The sequence below is a fragment of the Bombina bombina genome, chromosome 4, assembly GCF_027579735.1.
Source record: "Bombina bombina isolate aBomBom1 chromosome 4, aBomBom1.pri, whole genome shotgun sequence".
Classification (NCBI taxonomy): Eukaryota; Metazoa; Chordata; class Amphibia; order Anura; family Bombinatoridae; genus Bombina; species Bombina bombina.
Window position 1 is genome coordinate 952299504 of NC_069502.1, and position 22826 is coordinate 952322329.

General features: G+C 42.1%; 1 protein-coding gene across 1 annotated transcript in view; it reads right to left on the minus strand.

The window, feature by feature from the left end:
- ANAPC1 (anaphase promoting complex subunit 1) overlaps positions 1-22826 on the minus strand; it is a 592717-nt gene that overhangs the window by 128707 nt on the left and 441184 nt on the right. The window contains exons 36-38 of the mRNA XM_053712607.1: positions 21493-21550; positions 21210-21287; positions 650-717 (exon numbers count right to left, since the gene is read on the minus strand). Coding sequence (XP_053568582.1) covers positions 650-717; positions 21210-21287; positions 21493-21550 — 204 coding nt within the window. The remainder of the gene's footprint in view (positions 1-649; positions 718-21209; positions 21288-21492; positions 21551-22826) is intronic.

Sequence of the window (22826 nt, forward strand, 5' to 3'; positions counted from 1 at the left end):
TAGAAGTAAATTGGAAAGTTGTTTAAATTTGTATTCTCTATCTCAATCATGAAAGACACAGCTTGGGTTTCATGTCCCTTTATAATGTGTTTCCAATGACTCATACCAGCATCAGAGCATAAAATGTATGACATACTCATTTAGTTTTATTTCTGTATATGAAATAGGTGAGGTTTGTTCTTTGGCAACATTATCCAATAAAATGGGCTGAGCTTGGAGGGACATCAAATATCCTTATTTTATTATTTTGATCTTATCTTAGTCTGCACACCAAGGACCAATACTTCAGGAAAACAGCTTGAAATTAAATTATTAATTATCTCTGCTACTACCCACTGGGAGTGTAATTTCTTCTGCTGGCTATGTTTATATAGCTTTTCTTATGTAATAAAAATTTTCAGTACAGGTGGGGACACGACAGGCAAAAGCATCTTTTTCAAATTCCAAAATAAAAGGTAAAGGATATATTTGTAAACAAATGCACTCCAGCAGGTAAAATAGATAAATGGGAACAAAATAAAGGGAAGACATTTTTACAGCACAGTATATTGATAAATATCGTTCAGCAAATAATTGAGTATTTTTTTTTTTAATAGATACTGATATTTCTGTAAGTAGGTCTATTTTTTTTTCTTTTTATATTACTTACTTTAGATGCTGAGTCCCTTTGCGCAAGTCAATAGCTATTTCCCAGTATCTTGGCCCTTTTACTTTAATCTGTGCAAACAGAAGAAAAACATCTTTATCTGAAAGCAAAGAGCTGGCAAAGGTTCCTATCACACACGGAAACACAGTCTGGCATAAACAGCATTTCGGACAGGTGCCAGGAATGGGGAATGTCATTAACTGTTTGATTGCCTTAAAAGTATTATATCATTGGAGGCTATAAATTTGAAAACAGAATTTATGTTTACCTGATAAATTACTTTCTCCAACGGTGTGTCCGGTCCACGGCGTCATCCTTACTTGTGGGATATTCTCTTCCCCAACAGGAAATGGCAAAGAGCCCAGCAAAGCTGGTCACATGATCCCTCCTAGGCTCCGCCTACCCCAGTCATTCGACCGACGTTAAGGAGGAATATTTGCATAGGAGAAACCATATGTTACCGTGGTGACTGTAGTTAAAGAAAATAAATTATCAGACCTGATTAAAAAAACCAGGGCGGGCCGTGGACCGGACACACCGTTGGAGAAAGTAATTTATCAGGTAAACATAAATTCTGTTTTCTCCAACATAGGTGTGTCCGGTCCACGGCGTCATCCTTACTTGTGGGAACCAATACCAAAGCTTTAGGACACGGATGAAGGGAGGGAGCAAATCAGGTCACCTAAATGGAAGGCACCACGGCTTGCAAAACCTTTCTCCCAAAAATAGCCTCAGAAGAAGCAAAAGTATCAAATTTGTAAAATTTAGAAAAAGTGTGCAGTGAAGACCAAGTCGCTGCCTTACATATCTGATCAACAGAAGCCTCGTTCTTGAAGGCCCATGTGGAAGCCACAGCCCTAGTGGAGTGAGCTGTGATTCTTTCAGGAGGCTGCCGTCCGGCAGTCTCATAAGCCAATCGGATAATGCTTTTAATCCAGAAGGAGAGAGAGGTAGAAGTTGCTTTTTGACCTCTCCGTTTACCAGAATAAACAACAAACAAAGACAAAGTTTGTCTGAAATCCTTAGTAGCTGCTAAGTAAAATTTGAGAGCACGAACTACATCCAAGTTGTGCAACAAACGTTCCTTCTTTGAAACTGGATTAGGACACAAAGAAGGCACAACTATCTCCTGGTTAATGTTTTTGTTAGAAACAACTTTTGGAAGAAAACCAGGTTTAGTACGCAAAACCACCTTATCTGCATGGAACACCAGATAAGGAGAAGAACACTGCAGAGCAGATAATTCTGAAACTCTTCTAGCAGAAGAAATTGCAACCAAAAACAAAACTTTCCAAGATAATAACTTAATATCAACGGAATGTAAGGGTTCAAACGGAACCCCCTGAAGAACTGAAAGAACTAGGTTGAGACTCCAAGGAGGAGTCAAAATTTTGTAAACAGGCTTGATTCTACCCAGAGCCTGAACAAAGGCTAGAACATCTGGCACAGCTGCCAGCTTTTTGTGAAGTAACACAGACAAGGCAGAAATCTGTCCCATCAAGGAACTTGCAGATAATCCTTTTTCCAATCCTTCTCGAAGGAAGGATAGACTCTTAGGAATCTTAACCTTGTCCCAAGGGAATCCTGCAGATTCACACCAACAGATATACCAAATTATGTGGTAATTTTTCTGGTTACAGGCTTTCAGGCCTGAACAAGAGTATTAATAACAGAATCTGAGAACCCTCGCTTTGATAAGATCAAGCGTTCAATCTCCAAGCAGTCAGCTGGAGTGGGTCGAACGGACCTAGAACAAGAAGGTCTCGTCTCAAAGGTAGCTTCCATGGTGGAGCCGATGACATATTCACCAGATCTGCATACCAAGTCCTGCGTGGCCACGCAGGAGCTATCAAAATCACCGACGCCCTCTCCTGATTGATCCTGGCTACCAGCCTGGGGATGAGAGGAAACGGCGGGAACACATAAGCTAGTTTGAAGGTCCAAGGTGCTACTAGTGCATCCACTAGAGCCGCCTTGGGATCCCTGGATCTGTACCCGTAGTAAGGAACTCTGAAGTTCTGACGAGAGGCCATCAGATCCATGTCTGGAATGCCCCACGGTTGAGTGACTTGGGCAAAGATTTCCGGATGGAGTTCCCACTCCCCCGGATGCAATGTCTGACGACTCAGAAAATCCGCTTCCCAATTTTCCACTCCTGGGATGTGGATAGCAGACAGGTGGCAGGAGTGAGACTCCGCCCATAGAATGATTTTGGTCACTTCTTCCATCGCTAGGGAACTCCTTGTTCCCCCCTGATGGTTGATGTATGAACTTGGCCCTCGCTAGCTGAGGCCAAGCTTTGAGAGCATTGAATATCGCTCTCAGTTCCAGAATATTTATCGGTAGAAGAGATTCTACCCGAGACCAAAGACCCTGAGCTTTCAGGGATCCCCAGACCGCGCCCCAGCCCATCAGACTGGCGTCGGTCGTGACAATGACCCACTCTGGTCTGCGGAAGGTCATCCCTTGTGACAGGTTGTCCAGGGACAGCCACCAACGGAATGAGTCTCTGGTCCTCTGATTTACTTGTATCTTCGGAGACAAGTCTGAATAGTCCCCATTCCACTGACTGAGCATGAACAGTTGTAATGGTCTTAGATGAATGCGCACAAAAGGAACTATGTCCATTGCCGCTACCATCAAACCTATCACTTCCATGCACTGCGCTATGGAAGGAAGAGGAACGGAATGAAGTATCCGACAAGAGTCTAGAAGTTTTGTTTTTCTGGCTTCTGTCAGAAAAATCCTCATTTCTAAGGAGTCTATTATAGTTCCCAAGAAGGGAACCCTCGTTGACGGAGATAGAGAACTCTTTTCCACGTTCACTTTCCATCCGTGAGATCTGAGAAAGGCCAGGACAATGTCCGTGTGAGCCTTTACTTGAGGAAGGGACGACGCTCGAATCAGAATGTCGTCCAAGTAAGGTACTACAGCAATGCCCCTTGGTCTTAGCACCGCCAGAAGGGACCCTAGTACCTATGAGAAAATCCTAGGAGCAGTGGCTAATCCGAAAGAAAACGCCACGAACTGGAAATGCTTGTCCAGGAATGCAAACCTTAGGAACCGATGATGTTCCTTGTGGATAGGAATATGTAGATACGCATCCTTGAAATCCACCTTGGTCATGAATTGACCTTCCTAGATGGAAGGAAGAAGTGTTCGAATGGTTTCCATCTTGAACGATGGAACCTTGAGAAACTTGTTCAAGATCTTGAGATCTAAGATTGGTCTGAACGTTCCCTCTTTTTTGGGAACTATGAACAGATTGGAGTAGAACCCCATCCCTTGTTCTCCTAATGGAACAGGATGAATCACTCCCATTTTTAGCAGGTCTTCTACCCAATGTAAGAATGCCTGTCTTCTTATGTGGTCTGAAGACAACTGAGACCTGTGGAACCTCCCCCTTGGAGGAAGCCCCTTGAACTCCAGAGAATAACCTTGGGAGACTATTTCTAGCGCCCAAGGATCCAGAACATCTCTTGCCCCAGCCTGAGCGAAGAGAGAGAGTCTGCCCCCCACCAGATCCGGTCCCGGATCGGGGGCCCGCATTTCATGCTGTCTTGGTAGCAGTGGCAGGTTTCCTGGCCTGCTTTCCTTCCAGGCTGGATTGGCTTGAGAAGTATTACCTTCCTGCTTAGAGGACGTAGCCCTTGGGGCTGATCCGTTTCTGCGAAAGGGACGAAACTTCGGTTTATTTTTGGTCTTGAAAAGACCTATCCTGAGGAAGGGCGTGGCCCTTGCCCCCAGTGATATCAGAGATAATCTCTTTCAAGTCAGGGCCAAAGAGTGTTTTTCCCCTTGAAAGGAATGTCAAGCAATTTGTTCTTGGAAGACGCATCCGCTGCCCAAGATTTTAACCAAAGCGCTCTGCGCCACAATAGCAAACCCAGAATTCTTTCGCCGCTAACCTAGCCAATTGCAAGGTGGCGTCTAGGGTGAAAGAATTAGCCAATTTAAGAGCACGAATTCTGTCCATAATCTCCTCATAAGAAGAAGAATTACTAATAATCGCCTTTCCTAGCTCATCAAACTAGAAACACGCGGCTGCAGTGACATGGACAATGCATGCAATTGGTTGTAGAAGGGAACCTTGCTGAACAAACATCTTTAGCAGACCTTCTAATTTTTTATCCATAGAATCTTGGAAAGCACAACTATCTTCTATGGGTATAGTGGCGCGCTTGTGTAGAGTAGAAACCGCCCCCTCGACCTTGGGGACTGTCTGCCATCAGTCCTTTCTGGGGTCGACTATAGGAAAACAATTTTATAAATATGGGGGGAGGTACTAAAGGTATACCGGGCCTGTCCCATTCTTTACTAACAATGTACGCCACCCGCTTGGATATAGGAAAAGCTTCGGGGGGCCCCGGGGCCTCTAAGAACTTTTCCATTTCACATAGTGGTTCTGGAATGACCAGATAATCACAATCATCCAAATTGGGTAACACCTCCTTAAGCAGAGCGCGGAGATGTTCCAACTTAAACTTAAAAGTAATCACATCAGGTTCAGCTTGTTGAGAAATGTTTCCTGAATCTGAAATTTCTCCCTCAGACAAAACCTCCCTGGCCCCCTCAGACTGGTGTAGGGGCCCTTCGGAAACCATATCATCAGCGTTCTCATGCTCTACAGAATTTTCTAAAACAGAGCAGTCGCGCTTTCGCTGATAAGTGGGCATATTGGCTTAAATGTTTTTGATAGAATTATCCATTACAGCCGTTAAATGTTGCATAGTAAGGAGTATTGGCGCACTAGATGTACTAGGGGCCTCCTGTATGGGCAAGACTGGTGTAGACGAAGGAGGGGATGATGCAGTACCATGCTTACTCCCCTCACTTGAGGAATCATCTTGGGCATCATTTTTACTAAAAAATTTTTTTTTATGACATAAAATACATATAGTTAAATGAGAAGGAACCTTGGTTTCCCCACAGTCAGAACACAATCTATCTGGTAGTTCAGACATGTTAAACAGGCATAAACTTGATAACAAAGCACAAAAAACGTTTTAAAATAAAACCGTTACTGTCACTTTAAATTTTAAACTAAACACACTTTATTACTGCAATTGCGAAAAAGTATGAAGGAATTGTTCAAAATTCACCAAAATTTCACCACAGTGTCTTAAAGCCTTAAAAGTATTGCACACCAAATTTGGAAGCTTTAACCCTTAAAATAACGGAACCGGAGCCGTTTTTATATTTAACCCCTTTACAGTCCCTGGAATCTGCTTTGCTGAGACCCAACCAAGCCCAAAGGGGAATACGATACCAAATGATGCCTTCAGAAAGACTTTTCTATGTAACAGAGCTCCACACACATGCAGCTGCATGCCATGCTGTCCTCAAAAACAAGTGCGCCATACCGGCGCGAAAATGAGGCTCTGACTATGATTAGGGAAAGCCCCTAAAGAATAAGGTGTCAAAAACAGTGCCTGACGATATAATCATATCAAAATACCCAGAATAAATGATTCCTCAAGGCTAAATATGTGTTAATAATGAATCGATTTAGCCCAGAAAAAGTCTACAGTCTTAATAAGCCCTTGTGAAGCCCTTATTTACTATCTTAATAAACATGGCTTACCGGATCCCATAGGGAAAATGACAGCTTCCAGCATTACATCGTCTTGTTAGAATGTGTCATACCTCAAGCAGTAAGAGACTGCACACTGTTCCCCCAACTGAAGTTAATTGCTCTCAACAGTCCTGTGTGGAACAGCCATGGATTTTAGTTACGGTGCTAAAATCATTTTCCTCATACAAACAGAAATCTTCATCTCTTTTCTGTTTCTGAGTAAATAGTACATACCAGCACTATTTTAAAATAACAAACTCTTGATTGAATAATAAAAACTACAGTTAAACACTAAAAAACTCTAAGCCATCTCCGTGGAGATGTTGCCTGTACAACGGCAAAGAGAATGACTGGGGTAGGCGGAGCCTAGGAGGGATCATGTGACCAGCTTTGCTGGGCTCTTTGCCATTTCCTGTTGGGGAAGAGAATATCCCACAAGTAAGGATGACGCCGTGGACCGGACACACCTATGTTGGAGAAATACAAATTTTTAACATCTACATTGAAAAAGTCTGAAATTTTTCGTTTTATGCAACATCTCCAGTAATGCAAAAACATAAATTATGCTTACCTGATAATTTCATTTCCATCTGTGGGAGGAGAGTCCACTGCTTCATTCATTACTTGTGGGAATTAAGAATCTGGCCACCAGGAGGAGGCAAAGATACCCCAGCCAAAGGCTTAAAATACCTCCCCTACTCCCCTCATCCCCCAGTCATTCTGCCAAGGGAACAAGGAACAGTAGGAGAAATATCAGGGTTTAAATAGTGGCAGAAGAATAATATTAAATTTAGGTCCGCCCACTGGAAAAAAGTGCAGGAGCATCGGACTCTCCCTCCCACAGATGGAAATGAAATTATCAGGTAAGCATAATTTATGCTTTCCATCTTAATGGGAGGAGAGTCCACTGCTTCATTCATTACTTGTGGGAACAAATACCCAAGCTCTAGAGGACACTGAATGAAAAAGCAGGAGGGTAAAAGGAGGCGGACCCTATACTGAGGGCACCACAGCCTGCAGAACCTCCCAAAAGCTGCTTCCGCCAAAGCAAAAACATCAATTTTGTAAAGTTTTGCGAAAGTATGTAAGGAAGACCAAGTAGCCGCCTTACAAATCTGCTTCATAGAAGCATCGTTCTTAAAGGCCCAAGAAGAGGCCACAGCCCTAGTTGAGTGAGCTGTAATCTTCTGAGGAGGCTTATGTCCCGCTGTCTCATAGGCCAAATGGATAATGCTTCTCAAATAAAAAGACAGTGAAGTGGAAGAGGCTCTCAGCCCCCTGCACTTCCCTGAATACACCACAAATAAACACAAAGTCTGTCTGAATTCCTTCATGGCCTGAAGATAAAACTTCAAGGCCCGAACCACATCCAAGTTATGAAGCAACCTTTCCTTAGACAAAGAAGGGTTAGGACATAAGGAAGGAACTACTATTTCATGATTGATGTTCCAATTCGACACAACCTTGGGAAGAAATCCCACTCCAGTGTGAAGAACAGCCTTATCAGCATGAAAAACTAAGTAAGGCGGCTCACCTTGCAAGGCCGCTAACTTAGAGAATCTGCGAGCCGATGCAATAGCCAATAGAAATAGGACCTTCCAGGAAAGAATCTTAATGTCAAGAGAATGCATTGGTTCAAATGGAGCCCTCTGCAACATCTTAAGTACCAAGTTTAAGTTCCAAGGAGGAGCAGAATTTTTAAAGACAGGTCTGATCCTAGACAGAGCCTGAACAAAAGACTGAACATCAGGAAGCTCCGCAAGCTTCTTGTGCAACAGCACCGATAAGGCCGAAATTTGTCCCTTTAAGGAACTTGCGGCAAGACCCTTATCCAGTCCATCCTGGAGAAAAGCCAAAATCCTGGATACACTAACCTTGTGCCAGGGATATCCACGTTCCTCACACAAGGATAAGTAGGTCCTCCACACCTTATGATAGATGCGCCGAGTGACCGGATTCCTGGCCTGAAAAGCCTCTCTTAGCCAAGACTAGGCATTCAATCTCCACGCAGTCAGCTTCAGAGAATCGAGATTTTGGTGAAGGATCCTGAACCAGCAGATCTCTCCATCAGGGTAACCTCTATGGAGGAGAGACAAAGACATCCCCACCAGATCCACAAACCACGTCCTCCGTGGCCACAACGGAACAATCAGAATAGTCGAAGCTTGCTCCTGTTGGTTGCGGGCCACCGCTTGAGGAAGAACTGGCAACGGTGGAAAAATGTAAATCAGGTTGAACTTCCAAGGCACCGCTAAGGCATCTACCAGCTCTGCCTGGGGATCCCTTGACCGCGGCCCGTATCTGGGTAGCTTGCAGTTGAGTTTGGAAGCCATGAGGTCTATCTGCGGCGCCCTCCATCTGATGCAGATCTTCACAAACACCTCGGGATGGAGAGACCATTCCCCCGGATGAAACGATAGTCTGCTGAGAAAATCTGCTTCCCAGTTGTCCACACCCGGAATGTGGATCGCTAAGAGCAAACACTTGTGAGTATCTGCACATTCCAGAATCCGAGATACTTCCCTCATGGCTAGGGAGCTTCTCGTTCCCCCTTGATGGTTTATGTAAGCCACCGTGGTAACATTGCCCGTCTGGAATCTGATGACCTGGGACAACTGTATTTGCAACATAGCGGTATATATTTTTCATCACTCTTATACCCAGGTTGCTACTTTGGTCTCCAACACACATCTACCAGTGAATATTATTGTTACATTGTTAATGGTTTTATTGGCAACAGTGATTGTTTCATTATTTCTTTGGATTGCAATAGCATATAATAGAGCAGCGCTTTTAAGTCATCACCTTGAATATATATCTATTAGATATAAGCTGAATATTTCTGCTTGGGAGAGGTCCCAATAGGTAAAATAATTTTTATTACTCTATGATTATATATATGTATACTTTTACCACTTGATATTTATCTGTTTTTAATAAATTGTTATATTTTTTGTACACATCCTTTGTGATCCCTATTTGCAGCTTTCAGTTAGCGCTTTTCTCTAATCTTTTTGTATTTGTAACTTTAGTCTAATTGGAGGGGTTAGTCTGAGAACAGCAAAATAGGCCTTTACATCATTAGGCGCTTCTATTTTCTTCTATTTGCACTGGGACAACCCCAGGAGGTGCCAAGCCCTCAGAGCACTGAATATCGCCCAAAGCTCTAGAATATTTATCGGTAGAGTCGAATCCTCTCGAGTCCACCTGCCCTGTGCCCTTCAGGCACCCCAAACAGCTCCCGATCCTGATAGACTTGCGTCCGTGGTCACAATCTCCCAGGATGGCCTCAGAAAGGATGTCCTCTGGGACAGCTGTCCTGGACGGATCCACCAAGAGAGGGACTCCCTCACTCGGTTGTCCAGAGATCTGTTGGGATAGAGTGATCGCCGTTCCATTGTCTCAACATGCATAACTGAAGAGGTCTGAGATGGAATCTGGCGAATGGAATGACATCTATGCTGGATACCATGAGCCCAATCACCTCCAACCACCTGGCCACAGGTGGCCTTAAGGAGGTCTGAAGGGCAAGACAGCTGGACGCAATCTTGGAACGTCTCTGATCTGTCAAAAATATCTTCATGGATATTGAATCTATTATCGTACCCGGGAACTCCACCCTGTTGCTGGGGACCAGAGAACTCTTTCCTTCGTTTATCTTCCATCCGTGGGATCGAAGGAGAAGAGACCTTGAGTGATCCTCCACGAGACTAAAGGACGGAACTTGAACCAGGATATCGTCCAGATAAGGGGCCACTGCAATACCACTGGCTCTCGCTACCGCGAGCAGCGCTCCGAAAACCTTCGTAAAGACTCATGGGGCAGTCGCCAGACCGAACGGTAGGGCCACAAACTGGAAGTGTTGGTCCAGAAAAACGAATATTAGGAACCTGAAGTGATCCTTGTGGATTGGCACGTGAAGGTAAGCATCCTTCAAATCTATTGTCGTCATAAATTGCCCCTCTTGAACTAGGGCCAGAATCGATCTGATCGCCTCCATTTTGAACGATGAGACCGACAGAAACTTGTTTAGGCACTTTAGGTCCAGAATTGGGCGGAACGTGCCCTCCTTCTTTGGGACCACGAAAAGGTTTCAATAATACCCCAGACCTCTTTCTGCTAGAGGGACTGGGGCGATAACTCAGAGTAGAGATCCCTCACACATCTCTCTTCTCTGGTCTTGAAGATAGGTTTGACAAGAGGAATCTGCCTCTGGGCGGATGAGTCTTGAATCCTATCCTGTAGACCTGGGCTATGACCGCCAGAACCCAAGGGTCCTGAACGTCTCTTATCCATGCCTCTGCAAAAAAAGATAGTCTGCCCCCTACGCGATCCAGAGACGGATCAGTGGCCGTCTCGGCGGGCTTCTTACTCTGCTTGGTCTTGTTCCAAGAGTGAGCTGGTTTCCAAGATCCCTTGGACTGCTCGGTCTTTACAACAGGCTGCTGGAGTTGAGACTTTTCTGAACGAAAAGGACGAAAAGTAGACCCCTTAGGTAGAAAGGCACCCTTGCCCCCCGTGACCGTGGATATGACAGACCGGGACCAAAAAAGAAATCTTTCCCTGAAATGGGAGGGAAAGTAATCTAGACTTGGAAGTCATGTCCACAGACTGCGACTTTAACCACAGAGCCCTGCGGGCTAGAACAGAAAAACCTGATGTTTTGGCATTCAGGCGAATAATCTGCATATTAGCATCGCAGATAGATGAATGAATGAGCTACCCTTAAGGCCTTAATTCTTTCCTGTATCTCCTCGAGGGGAGTCTCCACCTCGACCATAGCTGACAGAGCGTCACACCAATAGGTAGAAGCTCCAGCCACCGCAGTGACTGCCGCTGCCGGTTGAAAAACAAACCCCTTGAGTTGGAACAACTTTCTCAACATGGACTCCAATTTTTTTATCCATGGGCTCCTTGAACTATCATCGAGCGGAATAGTCATTCGATTAGCGAGCGTGGAGATAGCACCATCCACCTTAGGAATGGCCCCCCACAGCTCAAGCTGAGCGTTTGGAATGGGGAACAGCTTCTTAAAAGAAGTAGAATAGGAAAAGAACGAACCAAGTTTCTCCCACTCGTTCTTAATAATATTAGTCATTTTAATAGGAACCGGGAAGGTTTGTGGTATTACCCTGTCCTCGTAAACCCTATCTAGCTTAGGGATCGACGGTTCCTCTGGCAGTTTCGGTTCCGGAACATCTAATGTAGCAAGCACCTCTTTTAGCAGGAAGCGCAAATGCTCCATCTTAAATTTAAAATCTGGCCCCTCCGCAGACGGAAGCCTAGATGTCGCTGATTCTGTCCCAGAAGGAGCGTCCTCCGAGGATTCGGAGTCGTCTTCCTCAGCGGATAATCTATCAGAGACATCCAGCAGAGTAGATGACCCCTGGGATGGTTAGCTATGTTTCACCCTTCGCTTTCGCTTAGTAGGGCGTGATAAGGCGTTGAAAGCCGTATAAACCGCTGTTTGAAACTGATCAGCGAAATCTGGCGGCCAATAGGTCCCTCCCGCGGGAGGATTAGAAGCGCCCTGGGGAGCTGCATGTGCAATCGGAGATGAGTGTAGGGAACGCACCTCGTGGGACTAAGAACCCTCAGAGGTGGACAGCTCAGTTGTACTAAATATCTTATTCTTTTTAGATATTGCAATCTTATCGAAGCATGTGGAACAGAGTTGAGCAGGCGGATCAACCGGGACCTCCTCACAATTGACACAGTTAATAGTTTCTTTCATGTAATTAGCAAGAGTCCATGAGCTAGTGACGTATGGGATATACATTCCTACCAGGAGGGGCAAAGTTTCCCAAACCTCAAAATGCCTATAAATACACCCCTTTACCACAACCACAAATCAGTTTTACAAACTTTGGTGAAGTAAGTTTGTGCTAGATTCTACCTTGATATGCGCTCCGCAGCAGGTTGGAGCCCGGTTTTCCTCTCAGCGTGCAGTGAATGTCAGAGGGATGTGAAGAGAGTATTGCCTATTTGAATTCAATGATCTCCTTCTACGGGGTCTATTTCATAGGTTCTCTGTTATCGGTCGTAGAGATTCATCTCTTACCTCCCTTTTCAGATCGACGATATACTCATATATACCATTACCTCTACTGATTCTCGTTTCAGTACTGTTTTGGCTTTCTACTACATGTAGATGAGTGTCCTGGGGTAAGTAAGTCTTATTTTTGTGACACTCTAAGCTATGGTTGGGCACTTTTATATAAAGTTCTAAATATTTGTGTTTAAACATTTATTTGCCTTGATTCAGGATGTTCAATATTCCTTATTTTAATTAAAGAGGCAGTACCCTCTAACATATCAGAGTCCTCTATAGTGGACGCCTTTATTATGGGCTAGATAAGATTAAATGGCACCTTTATATCCCAATGACCGGGGCACTCACCGGCTCCTATGACCCGGACACAGAGAAACCGCTTTGTCTCCTACACTGCCGGTCAAGAAGAGGAAGTTAAAAAAGGCCACACCCAGTCACATGGAGTGCCATGCAGGACCGCCCCTCCAGAGAGAAACGCGCCAAAAGGGCCCGCGTAGATTTCTCACTAGAAACTGACTGTTCACACACTGACAGAGCCACATCTCGCACATGTTGCAGTAATAAGCACAATAAACAATATTAGGCACAAATCCCCCCCCCCCCCTGTTCAATAACCTCCCTTCCGGGGGGTATTAACCCTTGATTCTATACAGATAAAAGGAGACACACTGTGACCCTGTCTTCTTACATTATCATATGTGTATAAATGAAACGATCTTACCAGAATCTACACAGTGGAACAGGAACACGGCCTTTCAAGTGCGACAGGGTAGTAGCATCGCTCCCGACATGAATTTGAGAGCAGAAAACATAATTTATGTAAGAACTTACCTGATAAATTCATTTCTTTCATATTAGCAAGAGTCCATGAGCTAGTGACGTATGGGATATACATTCCTACCAGGAGGGGCAAAGTTTCCCAAACCTCAAAATGCCTACAAATACACCCCTCACCACACCCACAAATCAGTTTAACGAATAGCCAAGAAGTGGGGTGATAAGAAAAAAAGTGCGAAAGCATAAAAAATAAGGAATTGGAATAATTGTGCTTTATACAAAAAAATCATAACCACCACAAAAAAGGGTGGGCCTCATGGACTCTTGCTAATATGAAAGAAATGAATTTATCAGGTAAGTTCTTACATAAATTATGTTTTCTTTCATGTAATTAGCAAGAGTCCATGAGCTAGTGACGTATGGGATAATGACTACCCAAAATGTGGATCTTTCCACGCAAGAGTCACTAGAGAGGGAGGGATAAAATAAAGACAGCCAATTCCGCTGAAAAATAATCCACACCCAAAATAAAGTTTAAATTTTATAATGAAAAAAACTGAAAACATAAGCAGAAGATTCAAACTGAAACAGCTGCCTGAAGTACTTTTCTACCAAAAACAGCTTCAGAAGAAGAAAACACATCAAAATGGTAGAATTTAGTAAAAGTATGCAAAGAAGACCAAGTTGCTGCTTTGCAAATCTGATCAACCGAAGCTTCATTCCTAAACGCCCAGGAAGTAGAAACTGACCTAGTAGAATGAGCTGTAATCGTTTGAGACGGAGTTTTACCCGACTCGACATAAGCATGATGAATTAAAGATTTCAACCAAGATGCCAAAGAAATGGCAGAGGCCTTCTGACCTTTCCTAGAACCGGAAAAGATAACAAATAGACTAGAAGACTTTCGGAAATTCTTAGTAGCTTCAACATAATATTTCAAAGCTCTAACTACATCCAAAGAATGCAATGATTTCTCCTTAGAATTCTTAGGATTAGGACATAATGAAGGAACCACAATTTCTCTACTAATGTTGTTGGAATTCACAACCTTAGGTAAAAATTCAAAAGAAGTTCGCAACACCGCCTTATCCTGATGAAAAATCAGAAAAGGAGACTCACAAGAAAGAGCAGATAATTCAGAAACTCTTCTGGCAGAAGAGATGGCCAAAAGGAACAAAACTTTCCAAGAAAGTAATTTAATGTCCAATGAATGCATAGGTTCAAACGGAGGAGCTTGAAGAGCCCCCAGAACCAAATTCAAACTCCAAGGAGGAGAAATTGACTTAATGACAGGTTTTATACGAACCAAAGCTTGTACAAAACAATGAATATCAGGAAGATTAGCAATCTTTCTGTGAAAAAGAACAGAAAGAGCAGAGATTTGTCCTTTCAAGGAACTTGCAGACAAACCTTTCTCCAAACCATCCTGAAGAAACTGTAAAATTCTCGGAATTCTAAAAGAATGCCAGGAAAAATGATGAGAAAGACACCAAGAAATATAAGTCTTCCAGACTCTATAATATATCTCCCTAGATACAGATTTACGAGCCTGTAACATAGTATTAATCACAGAGTCAGAGAAACCTCTTTGACTAAGAATCAAGCGTTCAATCTCCATACCTTTAAATTTAAGGATTTGAGATCCTGATGGAAAAAAGGACCTTGCGACAGAAGGTCTGGTCTTAACGGAAGAGTCCACGGTTGGCAAGAGGCCATCCGGACAAGATCCGCATACCAAAACCTGTGAGGCCATGCTGGAGCTACCAGCAGAACAAACTAGCATTCCTTCAGAATCTTGGAGATCACTCTTGGAAGAAGAACTAGAGGCGGAAAGATATAAGCAGGATGATACTTCCAAGGAAGTGACAATGCATCCACTGCTTCCGCTTGAGGATCCCTGGATCTGGACAGATACCTGGGAAGTTTCTTGTTTAGATGAGAGGCCATTAGATCTATTTCTGGAAGTCCCCACATTTGAACAATCTGAAGAAATACCTCTGGGTGAAGAGACCATTCGCCCGGATGCAACGTTTGGCGACTGAGATAATCCGCTTCCCAATTGTCTATACCTGGGATATGAACCGCAGAAACTAGACAGGAGCTGGATTCCGCCTAAACCAGAATTCGCGATACTTCTTTCATAGCTAGAGGACTGAGAGTTCCTCCTTGATGATTGATGTAAGCCACAGATGTGACATTGTCTGTCTGAAAACAAATGAACGATTCTCTGTTTAGAAGAGGCCAAGACTGAAGAGCTCTGAAAATTGCACGGAGTTCCAAAATATTGATCGGTAATCTCACCTCCTGAGATTCCCAAACCCCTTGTGCCGTCAGAGACCCCCACACAGCTCCCCAACCTGTAAGACTTGCATCTGTTGAAATTACAGTCCAGGTCGGAAGAACAAAAGAAGCCCCCTGAACTAAACGATGGTGATCTGTCCACCACGTCAGAGAGTGTCGTACAATCGGTTTTAAAGATATTAATTGAGATATCTTCGTGTAATCCCTGCACCATTGGTTCAGCATACAGAGCTGAAGAGGTCGCATGTGAAAACGAGCAAAGGGGATCGCGTCCGATGCAGCAGTCATAAGACCTAGAATTTCCATGCATAAGGCTACCGAAGGGAATGATTGTGACTGAAGGTTTCGACAAGCTGATATCAATTTTAGACGTCTCTTGTCTGTCAAAGATAGAGACATGGACACTGAATCTATCTGGAAACCCAAAAAGGTTACCCTTGTCTGAGGAATCAATTAACTTTTTAGTAAATTGATCCTCCAACCATGATCTTGCAGAAACAACACAAGTCGATTCGTTTGAGATTCTGCTAAATGTGAAGACTGAGCAAGTACCAAGATATCGTCCAAATAAGGAAATACCACAATACCCTGTTCTCTGATTACAGAGAGAAGGGCACCGAGAACCTTTGTAAAAATTCTTGGAGCTGTTGCTAGGCCAAACGGCAGAGCCACAAACTGGTAATGCTTGTCTAGGAAAGAGAATCTCAGAAACTGATAGTGATCTGGATGAATCGGAATATGCAGATATGCATCCTGTAAATCTATTGTAGACATATAATGCCCTTGCTGAACAAAAGGCAGGATAGTCCTTACAGTTACCATTTTGAATGTTGGTATCCTTACATAACGATTCAATATTTTTAGATCCAGAACTGGTCTGAAGGAATTCTCCTTCTTTGGTACAATTTAGAGATTTGAATAAAACCCCAGCCCCTGTTCCAGAACTGGAACTGGCATAATTACTCCAGCCAACTCTAGATCTGAAACACATTTCAGAAATGCTTGAGCCTTCGCTGGATTTACTGGGACACGGGAAAGAAAAAATCTCTTTGCAGGAGGTCTTATCTTGAAACCAATTCTGTACCCTTCTGAAACAATGTTCTGAATCCAAAGATTGTGAACGGAATTGATCCAAATTTCTTTGAAAAAACGTAATCTGCCCCCTACCAGCTGAGCTGGAATGAGGGCCGCACCTTCATGTGGACTTAGGAGCTGGCTTTGATTTTCTAAAAGGCTTGGATTTATTCCAGACTGGAGATGGTTTCCAAACTGATACCGCTCCTGAGGATGAAGGATCAGGCTTTTGTTCCTTGTTGTGACGAAAGGAACGAAAACGATTATTTGACCTGAATTTACCTTTACACTTTTTATCCTGAGGTAAAAAAGCTCCTTTCCCTCCAGTAACAGTTGAGATAATAGAATCCAACTGAGAACCAAATAATTTATTACCCTGGAAAGAAAGGGAAAGCAAAGTAGACTTAGAAGACATATCAGCATTCCAAGTTTTAAGCCATAAAGCTCTTCTAGCTAAAATAGCTAGAGACATATACCTGACATCAACTCTAATGATATCAAAGATGGCATCACAAATAAAATTATTAGCATGTTGAAGCAGAATAATAATGCTATGAGAATTATGATCTGTAACTTGTTGCGCTAAAGTTTCCAACCAAAAAGTTGAAGCTGCAGCAACATCCGCTAAAGATATAGCAGGTCTAAGAAGATTACCTGAACACAAATAAGCTTTTCTTAGAAATGATTCAATTTTCCTATCTAAAGGATCCTTAAAGGAAGTACCATCTGCCGTAGGAATAGTAGTACGCTTAGCAAGAGTAGAGACAGCCCCATCAACCTTAGGGATTTTGTCCCAAAACTCTAATCTGTCAGATGGCACAGGATATAATTGCTTAAAACGTTTAGAAGGAGTAAATGAATTACCCAAATTATTCCATTCCCTGGAAATTACTTCAGAAATAGCACCAGGAACAGGAAAAACTTCTGGAATAACTACAGGAGATTTAAAAACCTTATCTAAACGTTTAGATTTAGTATCAAGAGGACCAGAATCCTCAATTTCTAATGCAATTAGGACTTCTTTAAGTAAAGAACAAATAAATTCCATTTTAAATAAATATGAAGATTTATCAGCATCAACCTCTGAGACAGAATCCTCTGAACCAGAAGAACCACTATCAGAATCAGAATGATGATGTTCATTTAAAAATTCATCTGAACAATGAGAAGTTTTAAAAGACTTTTTATGTTTACTAGAAGGAGGAATAACAGACATAGCCTTCATAATGGATTTAGAAACAAAATCTCTTATGTTATCAGGAACACTCTGAGTATTAGATGTTGACAGAACAGCAACAGGTAATGGAACTTTACTAAAGGAAATATTATCTGCATTAACAAGTTTGTCATGACATTCAATACAAACAACAGCTGGAGGAACAGCTACCAAAAGTTTACAGCAGATACACTTAGCTTTGGCAGCTCCAGCACCAGGCAGCGATTTTCCAGAAGTATCTTCTGACTCAGTTGCAACGTGGGACATCTTGCAATATGTAATAGAAAAAACAACATATAAAGCAAAATTAATCAAATTCCTTAAATGACAGTTTCAGGAATGGGAAAAAATGCCAGTGAACAAGCTTCTAGCAACCAGAAGCAATAAATAATGAGACTTAAATAATGTGGAGACAAAAGTGACGCCCATATTTTTTTATTTGGCGCCTAAATGCTTTTGGCGCCAAAAATGACGCCACATCCGGAACGCCGACACTTTTGGCGCAAAAGAACGTCAAAAATGATGCAACTTCCGGCGACACGTATGACACCTGAAACAGAAAAAATTTTTGCGCCAAAAAAGTCCGCGCCAAGAATGACGCAATAAAATGAAGCATTTTCAGCCCCCGCGAGCCTAACAGCCCACAGGGAAAAAGTCAAATTTTAAGGTAAGAAAAAAATGATTGATTCAAATGCATTATCCCAAATATGAAACTGACTGTCTGAAAATAAGGAATGTTGAACATCCTGAGTCAAGGCAAATAAATGTTTGAATACATATATTTAGAACTTTATAAAAATGTGCCCAACCATAGCTTAGAGTGTCACAGAAAATAAGACTTACTTACCCCAGGACACTCATCTACATGTTGTAGAAAGCCAAACCAGTACTGAAACGAAAATCAGTAGAGGTAATGGTATATATATAAGAGTATATCGTCGATCTGAAAAGGGAGGTAAGAGATGAATCTCTACGACCGATAACAGAGAACCTATGAAATAGACCCCGTAGAAGGAGATCATTGAATTCAAATAGGCAATACTCTCCTCACATCCCTCTGACATTCACTGCACTGCTGAGAGGAAAACCGGGCTCCAACCTGCTGCGGAGCGCATATCAACGTAGAATCTAGCACAAACTTACTTCACCACCTCCATAGGAGGCAAAGTTTGTAAAAACTGATTTGTGGGTGTGGTGAGGGGTGTATTTGTAGGCATTTTGAGGTTTGGGAAACTTTGCCCCTCCTGGTAGGAATGTATATCCCATACGTCACTAGCTCATGGACTCTTGCTAATTACATGAAAGAAAGCAGGCAGCAAAACTCGTCAACGCTGATTGCTTATGGAGCTGTTAATCTGAGTCAAGATGGTTTCGCAGAAAGACTCTCCCTGCATCTCTGGACTCTAACTTTCTCCCATGCTCTCAGTGAGAGGCTGACAGAACTACTTAAAACTCCAGTCCCATTGCGAAGAGTACTACACTCCATAAGAGACTACTCTGAATCTTCCGACACTTCTCTGCCAACCTCCTGTGACGAAAGGCAAAGAATGACTGTGGAATGAGGGAGGTATTTAAGCCTTCGGCTGGGGTGTCTTTGCCTCCTCCTGGTGGCCAGGTTCTTAATTCCCACAAGTAATGAATGAAGCAGTGGACTCTTCTCCCATTAAGATGGAAATAAACAGGAACATGAGGGATTTATTTTGAGAAGATGAGACATTTGCATGTTTTGAATTTGTATTTTTTAAAGCTTTAACAATTACACCATTCATTAGTTTAAGTATTAGAGAATTAAATGCACTTACTAATTTTTCAAAACGAAGCTGGCATATATTAAATAATTCTATTTTAATTTTGGTAGAAAACGTCACCAACGACCGCCCCAAAATAAAGGATGGACTCACTCTGCTCATTATTCATGCAGTTGCATCAGCCAATAGCATTGAAGCCCAAATAGCACAATTTTTAGATGCAAACATGCATGTAAACAATATAGCCACACAAAATCAAAGGTGCAATGGAGACTCTAGGAGCAAACAGAGAAGCCCATTACAGGCGGCAGTGATAATTGTAAAGGTAACTCTCGTTACTTACACCGTAACTTAGTGCTCCGATATCAACCGCAAAGTTGGAATGGTTCCAGCACTGCCCTCTGTTCTTGTAGGTTGCTTTTTAGTCAATCACTACTTGTACTGATCAAAATACTTATTCTGTAAAGGCAGCAAAATCTGACAGGCAGTCTGTTCTGTCAGATTCTGCAACCCGTCAGTTGTGCGCTCAGGATTGCGGTCGCAGATTTCGACAGAACACCTGACAATCAGTTTTGCACATGCGTGGGTTCAGGACAAGGCACACTGCACATGCGGGCCGCCATAATTGTTCTACCTTGGTAGAACACTCCAATTTGATATGCATAATGAGGATCCGGAGGGGTTTGGCAGAAAACAAAATGTCTATGTAAATTTACAGGTAAACCAAAATCAATTGCTTAACAATGTTATTTGTAAACTATAAGTATAGTTTGAGATGTTTTTAAATCTGAAAAGTTTTTTTTTGGGTTTCCTATCCCTTTAAGTGTGGTGGTATTCTTCATATTGCTGCAAATTGCCCTAACCAGCTATTTTATTTGCGACATTTTCAAGAAACTCTAGGTTACTCCATGGAGAGTGGTACATGCACAATTTTAAACAAAGGCAAGTGGTGTCTTATGCCCTTATAATTTTGTTTTTAACATATGTATAGCACATTTAAAAATTAACCTTTGCATTCAAAATAAAGGTTTTAGAGGTATTTAAACATAATTTGCAGTCCAGGGACATAACTCCTTGAAAAGCCTTTTCAGAATGTTTCTCTGATATCCTCTGCTGTGGCCAATTAGGGATAGATAACCGCATCTGTGTTGATCAAGCAGTCACTGTGTAGCATGTAGCTGGGTCACAGTCTGGATACTGCTAAATACATTCTATGGACTCTGAGGGGAGTGGAAACACCACAGTGACATGTAAAAGCACGCCAAATACATGATGGGGGGGGGGTAGTTTTGGAGTTTAATATTCCTTTAAAGAGACATTAAACAATAAATAAATGCTAGATAGAAAGATGCATTCAAAGAAAAGATTTGTCTGTGAATAATATGTAGGATGTATTTTTTTAAGTTCCTAGTTTAAAATAGTGACAAAATTAGTGTTTAATGTTTCTAAAGCAATAGGAGCTGCCATGTTGTAACTTCTACAGCCAATGGCTGTGTGGAATAATTTTAGAATGGAATTACAGGAAAGGGGGACACAATAAATAATAAAAGTATATTGTAGAGGATATATAAATATATATATATAAATAATCATTTTATGTTACAATCTCAGAGTATTTAATGTTCGTTAAAGCCACTGTTTTTCAAACCTGTTCTCAGGCCTACCTATCAGCTGAATAGTAAACAGTTATTTTACCTGCTCTCATCCTAGGTTATCCAGAAAACATGGACTGAGGAGAGGTTTGAAAACCAGTGGTTTAAGCTCTAGATCAAATACTATTTTGGTTGATTGCAATGCCAAACCATGCAACATAATCTCACCTGCTTTAGCAGATGGAGCTCTGGGAGAAGAGTTGGAGCCATAAGCTCTTCAGTTGTTTCCTCATACCACTGGGTCCCCTATAAAATAACAAGAAAGTAAAAAATTGTGTATAACTTTTGAAGCGAATGACCACATTTTCTATACATGCAGTATGTTCAAATAGGCATGTTCCTTTACAACGTAATTTAAAATGAAAGTAAAATAAAAATGTAGCTTTCATAATTGGAACAAAGCATGCAACTTTAAACAACTTTTCAATTTAGTCTAACTTATTAAACTTACTTTGTTCTTTTTGGTACCCTTTGTTAAAGAGTAGGTACAGGAGCAGCAAATCACTACTCTTAAACAAAAGGATACTCAAGAAACTGAAGCAAACTTGATAGTAGAAGTAAATTGGAAAGTTGTTTAAAATTGGAGGCTCTATCTGAATCATTAAAATTTAATTTTTACTTTACTCAGATCTATTTTTAACTTTGATATTTAACCCCTTAACAACCAACGACGTACAGGGTACGTCCTACAAAAAAAGGTTGTTAACGTCCAAGGAAGTACCCTGTAGCGGTGGAAAGGACCCAGATCGCTTCCAGCTGCTTTCATGTTATTGCAGTGACGCCTCGATATTGAGACATCCTGCAACAACATTTGTTTGCCATCCGATGCAGAGAGAGCCACTTTGTGGCCCTCTCTGCATCGGCCATCGATGGTCGTGATCGTTGGTGGGTGGGAGCCGATGCAGGGAGGCGGCCATCGATGGGAGGAAGTATTCAGAGGCCCATTCCACTAGGGCTGTGGCTTTCTCATGCGCATTTACAAATGCTGCTTCTGTTGAACAGATTTGCAAAGCTGTAACTTGGTCTTCTCTTCACACTTTTTCTAAATGTTATAAATTTGATACTTTTGCCTTGTCTGAGGCTGTTTTTGGGAGATAAGTTCTTCAAGCAGTGATGCCTTCCGTTTAGGTTCCCTGTCTTGTCCCTTCCTTTCATCCGTGTCCTATAGCTTTGGTATTGTATCCTATAAGTAAGGATGAAATCCGTGGACTCATCGTATCTTGTAAAAGAAAAAGGAAATTTATGCTTACCTGATAAATTTGTTTCTTTTACGATATGACGAGTCCACGGCCCACCCTGTCATTTTCTAAGACATGTCTTTTATTTTTGTTAAACTTCAGTCACCTCTGCACCTTGGCTTTTCCTTTCTCTTCCTAACTTCGGTCGAATGACTGGGGTGGGAGGGAAGGAGGAGCTATATATATACAGCTCTGCTGTGGTGCTCTTTGCCTCCTCCTGCTGACCAAGAGGCGATATCCCATAAGTAAGGATGAAATCCGTGGACTCCGTGAAAATGTGTGTTTTTTTCAATTTTTCATCATTATTTTAAATTTGTTTTATAGTAAATTATATGATATGATGAAAATTAATGGTATCTTTAGAAAGTCCATTTAATGGCGGGAAAAACGGTATATAATATGTGTGGGTACAGTAAATGAGTAAGAGGAAAATTACAGCTAAACACAAACACCGCAGAAATGTAAAAATAGCCCTGGTCTATAACGGTCAGAAAATGGAAAAGTGATGTGGTCCTTAAGGGGTTAAAATAACCACCAATAGCAACCT